Consider the following 12,636-nt stretch of genomic DNA (forward strand, 5'->3'; position numbering starts at 1 on the left):
GGCCGAGCAGCAGACAGTAGCACCCCGTGACTACAAGGTTATTAGAGTTGTCGGAGATATGTATGTATTTTTGTTATGATTAATACAAGTTATTAGAGTTGTTGAAGACCTGTTATTATTCATATCTATTTTTTTTCCTTGCAGATTTGTTCCTGATGGACACCGGGTAGCCTCTTATATCACTAGTAAGTTTAAAGAGCGAGTATGTGCTTCTGGTACTACATGGAGGCATGTAGATCAGGAGATGAAGACATTTTATTACAATGAATTCGTAGTAAGTAAAATTAATATATTTGGTATTCAATAATCACTACAACAAAAATCCTCATAGACATCAGTGGAACAACAACGATTTTAAGCAAAAATCGATGTCTTTGAGTATTTTACACCGGTTTTTTTCAAAAACCGGTGTCTATGAGCGCAGATTTTAGCTCATAGACATCGATTTTTTAGGCGATGTCTATGAGCGCCCTTTTTTTCGTTAATAGACACCGATTTTAACCGCGATTTTTAAAATCCGGTGTTAATGAACCAAAATAAAATATTTTAATATTCCCACAGCCAAAATTTGCAACACTGTGAAGTTCCCTCCAAACCTAAATCTATTCGCGCCCCTTCCTCCGCACGACCATCTCTCTCGCCTAAACCTAAACCTCCGACCATCTCTCTCAACCTCATCTCCCTCTTCCCCTTCCTAGATCGACGCCCCTTCCTCTCCCGATCAGGATCAAGACACGACGCCCTTGCTTCTCCGTCCAACCACACCGCATCTCCTCCAACTCCTCCCTTTGGGTGAGAAGAGGAGGTCTTCTTCGCATTCCGGTAGTTTTTCCTTCATCATCTCCGGTCCAGCATTCACTGCCACTGCTGGAGTCCTTCTTCATATTCCGGTAATTTTTCCATTATCCATTGTCGCTAATTTCATCTTCTTGTTCCCTAATCAAATTCAAAAGGCTTCAAGCACACAAAACGAGGAAGAAGACGGAGCACGACCGACAAACGTCCTCATTACACTTCGCACTCGACCAAGCGGAGGATAAAGCTACCGCCATGGCAGCTTCCGCTTCTCATCCTCATCTCGCCTGTAACTCCGCTAACCAAGGCCACGGTTATGGAGGAGGAGGAGAAGCGTCCGCGTTGTGAAACCTCGGCCACGTTGCTCGCAGTCTCGCTTGTTTTTTTTGTCGGTCCAGTCGGCGATAAAAGTTTCACCTTCCCCCAATCGGATGCTTTCTCAGTTGCTTCTATCTCTTTTTCCCCAATCAAAAGGGAAAAAATGGTTCTTTTTCGTTGTGGTTGCGAGAGGTTGATTTGATGTGAAACCCTAGTCACTTCCATGCTGTTAGGTCGATTTGTGTGAACGGAGGTATCATATCCGAGCTCGATATGGGAAACTGCTGCCTTTCGCCGGAGGCCGTCGCCCGGGAGGACATCAAGAATTTCCCCCGTCCCCATCATGACCACGACACCCGCCCACTAGCCAACAAGAACCACCTCCACCAAAACAGCGGCGGGCACTCCAAGTGAATGGCGGCGGTTCTTAGTGGAGATGCCAGGGTGGTTGGCGGGATCGAGGAGAAGTACGTGCTAGATCGCGAGCTCTGTCTCAGGGAGTTTGGAGTCACCTACCTCTGCCTGGACCACTTCATCGGGGAACTGCTCGCCTGCAAGTCGATCTCGATGAGGAAGCTGCGGACGACGGTTGACGTGGAGGACGTGCGACGGGAGGTCGCGATAATGCGGCACCTGCCGAGGAACTCCAACATCGTGAACCTGTGGGAGGCGTGCGAGGACGACGGAGTCGTGAATTTGGTCATGGAGCTGTGCGAGGGCGGGGAGCTCTTTGACCGCATTGTGGCGAGGGGCCACTACTCAGAGCGCGTGGCAGCTGTGGTCATGAAGACCATTGTTGAGGATGTCTTCATGATCCGTGAGTTCCTTCCTCAGTTCCTTGTGTTGGAATTGGGAGCAACTTGGGCGGAGAAGGGAGGATGTCTTCTCCTGCTCCTCCCTTCTAAGATGGACTGCGAAGCCCTGCATAATGGACATTGATGAAGCCGGAAGAGGCGCCATTTTGGGTACACTTATTTTCTCCTTCATCCCCCATTTCCTCCCTTCTTTCCCACTATGATCACTTGATTTCGCTGCATATTTCATTGACAAAGAACGATCATCATCTATCAGTTTAGGTCCCATGGTGTATGGCTGCTTGTACTGCGCGAAGTCCTACCAGAAGACCCTCGCCACTTTGAACTTCGCAGGTCCAAATCATCCTCATCTTCTACTGCTTGCTGATTTTTTCCCCCTTTGATGAAGTGTCTTCTTTCTAATTAGAAAAGCTTGGACCAGTTGAAGTTTCTGTGTAGGTACGGATGTGGGCACATTGATTTAATCCTGTGATTGGTTCAGAATAGATAATTAACATAACATTTCTTCCACTGATACTGTCTTTATCTGATTATTTTGTGTTGCTAACAATGTGGTGCAGCTGTGGAACTATCTATGCTAGTGTTGTCTTCTAAAATAGTTCGTGTATTGCCGTTAATGTTGTTCTAAGGAAAGAATTTATCTCACAATTCATTGTTTACTTAACATTTTGTTCCTTGCATTTCGCTAAGTTAGTTTGCTAAAACAAAAGAACACTTCGTAAGAATGTTTTCCTTATTTTCTCCTCCTTGGTAATATTTTAAGAACTATTGGCAATGCACTTATTGAGATTGTTTTCATGTCTAATTTGAATATTTTGATCTCTGAGTGTCTGGAATGAGAAGATTAAGTTCATAATGTTATGAATGGAGTGAACTATTGGCAATGGCACTGCTTGAACAAGAAGCAATTTTTGTTCAGTGGAGTTGAGGGAGAGTTTTATTTTTACTGTATTCATCTATTTATTTTAGTCTGAAAGTTCTCCTGGTTAATGAAGTTAGAATGATTAGTTACCATATGAATGCATACTAATGATCTTCATTTTTGTTGAGTCTCATTAATGATCACTTCCATTCAATGACATAACTTGAAGTTTAGTTTTACTACAAGGGCATGCTCTACTTATTTTTTTTTCTCTTTTTACCCCAATTCTAGGTGAAAGATTTTTTGAGATAGTTGGAAGCCCTTATTACATGGCTCCAGAAGTTTTAAAACGTAATTATGGACCAGAAATTGATATATGGAGTGCTGGAGTTATACTCTATATCTTACTGTGTGGAGTTCCACCATTTTGGGCTGGTAAGCTTTCTATCAATAAATCCATTTTGCACACTTCATTATTTGTTCTACCACTTTCTACAAATAAGTTACTTAGTGTCTACTGTAAGCTTTCCATGAATAGATTTATTCTTTATTAGTTCTATCACTTTATGCTAATAAGATACTTATTGTCTATTAATTAATACACTTTTTGTATTTCTTCATATACATTTTCTATCTAACGAGCTATGATTTCTTAATTGCAGAAACTGAACAGGGAGTTGCTCAAGCAATTCTTAGGGGCGTAATAGATTTCAAACGGGAACCATGGCCTAGTATTTCTGACAGTGCTAAAAATTTAGTTCGGCTGATGTTGGAACCTGATCCCAAGCTTCGGTTAACTACAAAGCAAGGCAGTCTTTCATGATCTTTCATGATTCACATATTCAAAGTTTTTATGTGAGTATTGATTCTTCATTATTTTCTGATATGGTATTGCTAATTTATAAAGATTAGCTTGAACTAAACACAATCGTTACTGTTAGTTCCATAACAAAATATCTTCAGGATTCAGAATTGCTCATACTTCTTTTTTTTTTAATCATAAACATATTCCTTATATCCAACCCTTTTCTGTTGAATTTTACATGATTTAATTCCCTAAGTTTCTTCTCATTTTAGTTCTAGCTAGAAGAATATGAAGCCCAACTAGCGTCTATTATCATTATCAGGAAGAAAACTTTTCTTGGGTATGCCTAATGTAGTCTGACAAAAATCAGTTCAAAACTGCTATTCAATTCAAAGGATTTGTCATTTGTGTGATATACATAACAGTATAGTAATGTTCACCAACCAACTTTTAAGCATAGAAAATGGGTAGAAAGTCACAAACCTATCATTTGCAACTCCATCTGAACCCTATCAAAAGAGGCCAAGATTGCTCTGTAACAAACCTTGATGCCTGGCGAAGAGAATTAAAATAAAACAGAATGCAACTCTGAGAAAAACTCAAAGGAATTTTTCAAGTAAACTTCTTCAAAATTTTTAGCAGTTAACAATAGTCCTAAAATTATATGTCAAAGAATTTTTACAAACTTCTTCAATACTTGAAAAATTCCTTTGAGTTTACCTAAAATTTTTTTGAAAAATCCTTACAACTATTTTTCAAGTAAACAATAGTCCTAAAAATTAGAAACTTTTTTATAATTTAACTGCTAAAAACATGAAATCTTTCATGATCATTCCTTTGGCCCTTATTCTTTTCTGAGTATTAGAAAGATCCTTTTAAATTTTGTGTGTGAATTTGTTCACTCACAATTAGGACTCCTCTCCATTTTCTATTTATTTTTATAGCTATTTTTTTGCTTTATTCTTTATTTTATTTTAGTTTTCTTTCTCTCTAGTCTTTTTATTCCACTCCACTCTACTGTTAAGTTCCCATAGGTTTTGTTGAACCTATAGAATCTAACCCATTTTCTTATTGAGCAATCTAATCCATTTTATTATGGAGCAAAGGGCATGAATTTGATGACCTCTTTGCTTCATGTTTTCCTTTGGAAATTTATTAATCAATATTTGAGAGTTAGAACTGGTATAGATATATTTAAGTTAATCTCGTGTTCAAATTAGGCTTAATCTTATGGTCGAACCGAGGTGGGACCAGGCTTGAACTAAACTGGGATGGTCCTGTTGACTGGTTCAACGATAAATTAGAGTTTTGTGCATCAAAACCCACTCCTTATTTTCCCTGAACTCCTGAATGCTCCTTACAAGCGGGCCCATCTCTTTTCTCTTCTCTTGCGAGCTAAGCAAGCACGTCCTCCTCCTGTTCACCCATTTGAATAGTAGCCCTTTTGCCACGATCGTTTACAAAACCTTGATCGAAAGAAGCCCATGATCACTTATCTCTCCTCTTCTTCCTTTGTCACTGTCAATGTAGGTTATCATCACAGTGGCACATAGCTAAGTCACCCTTGTTGCTATCCTCCATTTATAAGAAGGTTGTTTGCCCATTATATCTCATAATCTCTTGATTTAATAATGAGTTTTTGTACATTGTCTCAGTCATTGCGTGCTCATACTAATTACTCTTCAATCTATTGGCATTCTCTATTGTTCTTATGTCTTGAAGGGAGCTTAGGTTTTGGTAATTGTATTGCAAGCTTATAGCAAACTTATAAGCTCAATAATACTAAGATCTAGATTCAGGGGCCGTGGTAATAAATCTTGAGCATCATCATTTAACATTTATTGTTGCTATAACAATCTTTGGACAAATAGGACCTCGAGTTTGGTATTACTGCCTCAAGTTTTAGTTGTCTTGGGAATTAACATCTCTAGAAGTGTTTGGAGATTGGAGAACATAAAGACAAGGATTGCTTCTCAATGTATGTTATTGAGTAGAGTTGTTGTATACTATATTTTTCATTTATTTGTAAGTTAGTCCAACTTGTATCTAGCAGGAGCATGGCGCTACTCCTGGAAGAGATGGGTTTCGGACCTGGATAATTTTGAGGAAAAAAGGCAAACCATCATGTATAGAATAAGGAAGCAATGACCGTGCAATGGTAATCTCTGTAGAGTAATATTTGCAGTTAATGTAATTAATTAATGCTTCAGGAGAGATTGATTCCTAAATTGTTGAATGCATGAGATTTCATAAACCACCTCCGAAACAGAAACAAGAAGAAATGTGTTGGTTATTGAGGCACATGTACGATAAGAGGATGAAGTTTATAACGTTTTTCGCTCTCAGAATAATGGATCATCTGTACATATTATTATCTGCTATCATCAAATATACAAGTTGATTAAATTTATATGTTCAATTTAAATTCATCTGTACACATTATGTGTCATACCTTCTTAAGACGCTGCTTCTTATCTTCCCCTAAAATATCTTCCAATGTGCAGTTGTACCAACAATCTGCAAATACTGGCCTATCTCCATTAGGGGTGCACACAGAGCTTCTTGGAACTGATGTTGCAGAAGGTTCACCAAGCTGAAATAACACCAAGACCAGAGAATGGTTCATGCTTATAAAATACAGGAACTCATTGTCCATAATTGAGCGATTTATTTTACTTTAATAGATTACCTTCACAAGATCTCCAACATTTAAGCAATCCCTATCATAAGAATGACCCACAACATCATAATTTAAATATATCCTGATAGGCTGTTTTGAATCCTTTTGTAATGTAGGTGTTTTAGACACCTGAAGCAAAGCTCTTCTACCACTATGTTGTGATCTTGAGAAACTATGTTCATGGTAAACTTGTTGAGTAACTGAGTACTCTTTTCGACCAGGGCTGAAATAAATTCTTAGATTTAGTATTTTTAGAATGTTTAGGTTCTGTGAACTGTTGTGATAATGGAACCTATTATCTACTTGTTTATTTCTTCACTTTGATTATCATTTGTCATTGGACTGTTAATCTCTTTTTGATTTTGTGGATAACTTTGCTGCAAACTATGCTTTGAAGAGAGTTTATTATGTCAACTATGCATTGGGGATATCTGGACGCAGGAAACCTTGCTGGCATCTATTATGAACAAAGTCAACTTAACATGACAATTCTGCATTACAAGCAAGCTATCAACTGTGATTCTACCTTTATTGAAGCTTACAATAATCTGGTAAGTTGATAATGGTCTAATATGTCAAAATGTGGTATCCTTCTTGATGGTGAGCCAAGTTAGTTAATGATCGACTTTCTTGCACATTAAAAGGGGAATGCTCTCAAAGACGCTGGACATGCTCTCAAAGACGATGGACATTATAGGGTGACTTTTTAATTTGGATATTTTTATTCTCTTAAGTTTTTTTTCCTTGTTGAATAACTTCATTTTAATAATTTTTCCCAAGTCATCCTTTGCTTTACAACCTAACCATCCACAAGCATTGTCAAGCCTTGGCAACATATACATGGATTGATAAGCTTTAGAAATGTTTGATGACAACTGTGCGGATACTTTATTTTTGTTCCTTAATGAAACTTCTCTTCATGCAACAACATGATGAGTGTTGCTGCATCATTCTATAAGGCAACTTTAGCAGTTACAACAGGGATATCTGCGCCCTTCAACAACTTGGCTATTATATACAAGCAACAGGTAGAGTACTATATCTGCCTTTTTCATTGCTAGTTTGAGAGTTACTGCATATTGCCTCATTTAATGGAAGAAAGTCATATAATTTGTCTATCATCTTCTTTGCTGCCCTAGTTGGAAATTGATAGTTCTCTTATATTACACCAGGGAAATTATGCAGAAGCGATAGCCTGTTACAATGAAGTTCTTCGCAGACTGTTGCTGATGGTCTTGTCAATAGAGGGAACACATTTAAGGAGATTGGTAGAGTTATTGAAGCAATTCAGGATTATATACGTGCTGTGAATATCAGACCAACTATGCCTGAAGCCCATGCAAATTTGGCTTCAGCTTACAAAGATAGGTAATTTCTTCTTTGAATTTGTGTTGGTGTTGGACTATATCAGTATCTTACATCTATGATTCTTCTTTCTATTTATTTGTGGTTGAGAAAATTGATGAATGTTTCTCTTTTTAAGCATTCCAATTACTCATCTTGTTACCTGGTGCTCTTACTGCTTTTTCAACTATGATTTTTGGTCTTGATTTACTAATATATTATTTATGTGTTTTTACAGTTTACAAATCTCAAGTACTCCAGAGTTGAAATTGATGAAGTGCGGTTCGAGTGGGCTGAATGCATGCTAGATTACATTTGAAGTGCGGTTCTACCTTGATGTGTTGTTAAAAGAATATTCTACCTTAATGATTCTGATATCTATTAGTTTTTGATGTAAAAAAAATGTTTGTATATTTTATGGATACTGTTGTAAGAAGATTATTTATGTAATTTGTGAATATTTGTGTATTTTATGGATACTGTTGAATGAAGAATATTTGTGTAATTTGTGTATTTTTGTTACTGTCGGTTTCGGAAATAAAATTTGTGCTGTTAAAAATTATGATATTACATCGGTTTTCCATCGCTGCAAAATCGGTGTTATTAACTAATATTACATCGGTCGTATACCGCTGCCAAAACTGGTGTTATTAACATATAATATTACATCGGTTTTACACCGTTGATGAAACGGTGTCGTTAAGTGATACTACACCAGTTAATAACCGATTCGAACACCGGTGTCGTTAAGTGATACTACACCGGTTTTAACCCGATGTCTAAAATGGCAGACCTTTTACATCAGCTTCATAGACATCGGTCGAAAATGTAAAAGACACCGGTGGAAAATCGATGTCTATGAGAGTTTTTGTTGTAGAGAATATATTTATCCTTTCGTATACTAAAATCTATACTTATAATTGCAGAAAAGGTATACATGGGAAGATGGTCAAGAAGAACAGTTTAAAGCTACATGGAATAGTTATTGTGCTAAACTGTACAGAGACCTCATGTATTATATCAGGAAAAAGGGCACTAGGCCAGCGTATATTTCGGAGACGATATGGAGTGCATGGATGGCCACCTGGGCTGCAGAAAGATGACGAGAAAATGCTGAAAAGGCTCGATCTAATAGGAATACAGAGCCAGGTGGCCCGAGCACCGGAATCGCTCGACATACGTCAGGATCGAAATCTATTGTTGATCATGCTATGGATTTGGTAATTTAATTTAAAGCTATAATTTTTAATAATTTTTTATTTTATTATCACATTAGTATGTATAATTATGTCTCAAAATATTTGTGTATGTAGGAGCATGATCTTGCTCGGCAGCCCACATGCATGGAGGTATTTTTGAAGACCCATAAGAAGAAAGATGGGTCATTTGTCGATTCTCGATTTCAGGTCCTACACGTAAGATTATTAACTTTATTTTATTTATTCATGCATTTATATTTTGATTAATTTTAATAATTGTTATCAAATTAAATATTGATATATTATAATTTTGAACACAGGATCAAATGACAGAAAGAGTGGCTCAGGCCTCTCAGCCACCATCAGAGGGGGGGGGGGGGGGGGGAGTCACAATCTCTATCCATCGATGCGCTAAATGAGATATATTATGATGTTGTCGGTGGAAGGACAAAAAACTCCACCCTCTACGGCCTTGGCTCCCAGGCCAAAGTGGCATTTGATCGTTTGAGGACTCCTAGGGACCGTGCTAGTTCCTCTTCTTCTAGTGAGGTGCAGTCATTAAGACGCGAAAATCAAGAACTGCGCACTCAACTGAAGACAATGGATGAGAGGATGACTTCTATGGATGAGTGGAGGGCTGTTGAGGAGAAGAGGAGGACCGACCAGGAAACTCTCTTTGCTAGTATGCGAGAGATCGTGGCAAATTTTGCTCGCACCCAGACGCCAGATGGTCTTGAGTCCCAGGAGACTCAAGACCCATCAGACCGTGATGATTAGCTATGTTTCGAGGTTTGTTCAACTACTATTTAAATCTTTATTTATCATACAAGTTACATGCAAAATATATTTGATTGTTTTATTCTACTCTGCTCATTTCTAATATTTACATTAATATATGTTTCAGGCGTCAGGGTGTATATATTCAGCACGATCATCATCATCATCATCATTTTCTTTCTATCTAAGTATTTATTTTTTCAAATGTAAAATTCATTATACATCTATGTAACATTTCGAATTATAGATTGATATCAATCTCATCATAATTTATTGTATTTTTCTTTTTGCAGGATTTTATACTATTAGTTGTTTTTGGAGTATTTGTTATCATGGTATGAATTTATACATTTGAGCAAGGAAATATTTTGTTTATATATGTTTTGTTATAATATGTAAACTGTGATTGAGTTAGTTTATTTGTTAACTATGATTGTATCTGCATGTGATTAGGGTTAGTTTATTTGTAAATTGTGATTGTATCTGTGTCGGTATTTGTCATTATATCTGTGATTGTGTTAGTTTATATCTGTATTTGATATTATAGCTGTGATTATATTTGTGATTATAATTTGTATACATGGGGTGAATGGGAAACAAAAAGAACCTGGTAATTTTTTTTTGTTTTACTGACGGAATACCGATGAAATATGCATTCCGTCGGTATTCCATATCGTAATATACCGACGGAATTGGCTTTTCCGTCGGAAATTGCCGACGGGAAAGCCAATTCCGTCGGCAATTTCCGACGGAGTAATTTTCGACGGAAACCCTACTTCCGTCGGAAATTTCCGTCGGAATATTACGATCTGAAGATTTTAATCAGACCCCACGGAAATTATATTTCCGTCGGAAAACTTTGGCGCCAGGTGTCCGCGTGTTTACTGACGGAAATAGATTTCTATCGGTAGCTACCGACGGAAATATTGCCTCCGTCGGAAAAATAGGTCCCAACGCATATTCTTGCAACAGATTAATATCTGTCGGTAATCTGTCGGTAAGTCCCATTACCGACGGATAATTTCATCGGTATTGCTGGATATTTTTGTGGTGTGACTCCAGAGGATACTGACTCCTCTTTAGTTATTGATCAATATTAAAAAATTTAGCATCTGACCGACCAAATGGTCTAATCAAATAACTTCTTAACTACAATGATCGACTGAGTTGATTTTAAAGATGGACTCCTCTTTAACTTTGATCTGACTTTAAGGACCTCACCTTATTGCTCGTTTCAACTGTTTAGTATGTAATTGATGCCAAATGATTAATTATAGCAATGATAATTGATCGCATAACTTTTGGCACGTCGGTATTTAATAAAGCATTTTGATTCATCGTCATAGAATTCAAGAAAAAATAATAAATTAACAGATGAATTTTTAAAAATTTCTTTTAATGTCAACAATTGATCTAAATTTTATATTATGTAGTATTACAAATTCTAATATTTAAAAATACATGCCGAACCACAATACAGCTAGATTTTGAAAATCAACTGTCTATAGTGCTTGATTTTGAAAAATAATAAATCTATAAAAAAAATTTGTTACTGTATAATGCTGTTCGAAAATTTTTAGTATACTAAAATTTTCAGTATAAAGATATATATTAGTATGGTGTGTACACTTTACCGAATTTTTCAGTATTTCTTCACTCTCACTCTCACTCTCACTCTCATGTTGACTTAAGAACGCTAGGTTGATGAATCATCTGTTACAAGTATTTTTTTATTTATGTTAATGAAATTTTTGTAGGATGAAATCGTCCTAAGATTAATTGACATAAACGGGATGTATTATACCAACTAAAGAAGAAAAAAATAGCCCCGTCAAGACATCCTAAATATCCATAACTTCCATGAGGCCAGAGAGATAATCGCCTCAGGGCCCAACCCAATGAAGAATCTATTTTTTTTTTAATTATACCTAAAACAAAATGAGAGGGATGGACCCTAAATAACCGCTAAACCTATTCTCACGGCTTCGAGACACGCATCGATGCATGACTCTTTTTGAATGCAATTTCTTCTCTTATGTTGCTCTTCTTTGCACGTGATTTCTTCTCTAACGTTCTTTTCTATCAATGCATGGATTCACTGAACAAGAGGTAATCCTAATCTTCTTCTTTGACCATCTTTTTCGTCTTACAACATGTGGCACCAATTGTATCCTAATCATGCAACAACGGTCATTTGTGTGATCTAATCACGTTGATTATCACAGTGGCTATCTCACGCAACACGAGCTGGTTGTTGACTTTTGCTCGTGTGACCTAATTGCATGGCATGGTGGCTGTCGCACGCTACCCCGGTCGCTTGTGTGAACGACAACATAATTGCATAGTAATTACTATTTATCGCCTTGCTATTACTTGCAGTCACCGTATTAGTTTCAATGTTACAGGATACATTAAATGAGCTATCAATGATATAGAATGAAAAAAAAAATAGTCCGATAAATAAATTATTTAGATTTTATAAATATTTTATCTCAAAAATAGTTAGACCAATAGTATTTATAATAATATATTATTATTTATTTATTTATATATTAAATATATATATTATTTATAAATTGAATTTTATCATTATTTATTATAATAAAAGGATATTTTTTATATGCGATTTAGGCCCTCTCAAATATAGGCACGGCTTTGAATGTTTGCCCTCACAACACATTACAGGATAATTTTTTTTCCTGCAAAAATAAAAATTTGAGATGTTGGGCTATTAGTCACCTCTATTTTAAATTTGATGATAAATGAAGAATTTTTTCAGGACAATGTCGATGACCACAGAAGTGTCACTCTTCCGAAAAGTACCTAGACCTAACAAAATTAAATGAATATTCAAAATGATAGTCATTTTATTTCGATCTTTCCATACATAACCGAAGAATGGAAAAGATTTTTCAAGAGTTTCGGGCCCAAGAAGCGCATGATAAATACCACCAAAGCCTAAGACTGTAGAGGAAATTAAGTGAAGTACTCCAGATACGAAGTATGGAAAGGTGTCTATAACCTCTCCCCCCGGACCTACC

At 36.6% G+C, this 12,636-nt stretch overlaps 1 protein-coding gene and 1 long non-coding RNA gene across 2 annotated transcripts; both read left to right on the top strand.

The window, feature by feature from the left end:
* Positions 1–2,194: 2,194 nt before the first annotated feature.
* Positions 2,195–3,613, top strand: LOC122037024 (calcium-dependent protein kinase 13-like). The gene is made up of 3 exons (XM_042596473.1): positions 2,195–2,261; positions 3,082–3,225; positions 3,453–3,613. The coding sequence occupies exons 1-3, from the start codon at positions 2,195–2,197 to the stop codon at positions 3,611–3,613; spliced, it is 372 nt and encodes a 123-aa protein (XP_042452407.1).
* Positions 3,614–7,285: 3,672 nt separating this feature from the next.
* On the top strand, positions 7,286–7,908 carry LOC122037021. Its single transcript, XR_006127488.1, has 3 exons — positions 7,286–7,303; positions 7,448–7,643; positions 7,858–7,908. It is a non-coding gene; the product is annotated as an uncharacterized LOC122037021 (long non-coding RNA).
* Positions 7,909–12,636: the final 4,728 nt, after the last annotated feature.

Source organism: Zingiber officinale, unplaced genomic scaffold (genome assembly GCF_018446385.1).
Source record: "Zingiber officinale cultivar Zhangliang unplaced genomic scaffold, Zo_v1.1 ctg230, whole genome shotgun sequence".
In the NCBI taxonomy this organism is placed as follows: domain Eukaryota; kingdom Viridiplantae; phylum Streptophyta; class Magnoliopsida; order Zingiberales; family Zingiberaceae; genus Zingiber; species Zingiber officinale.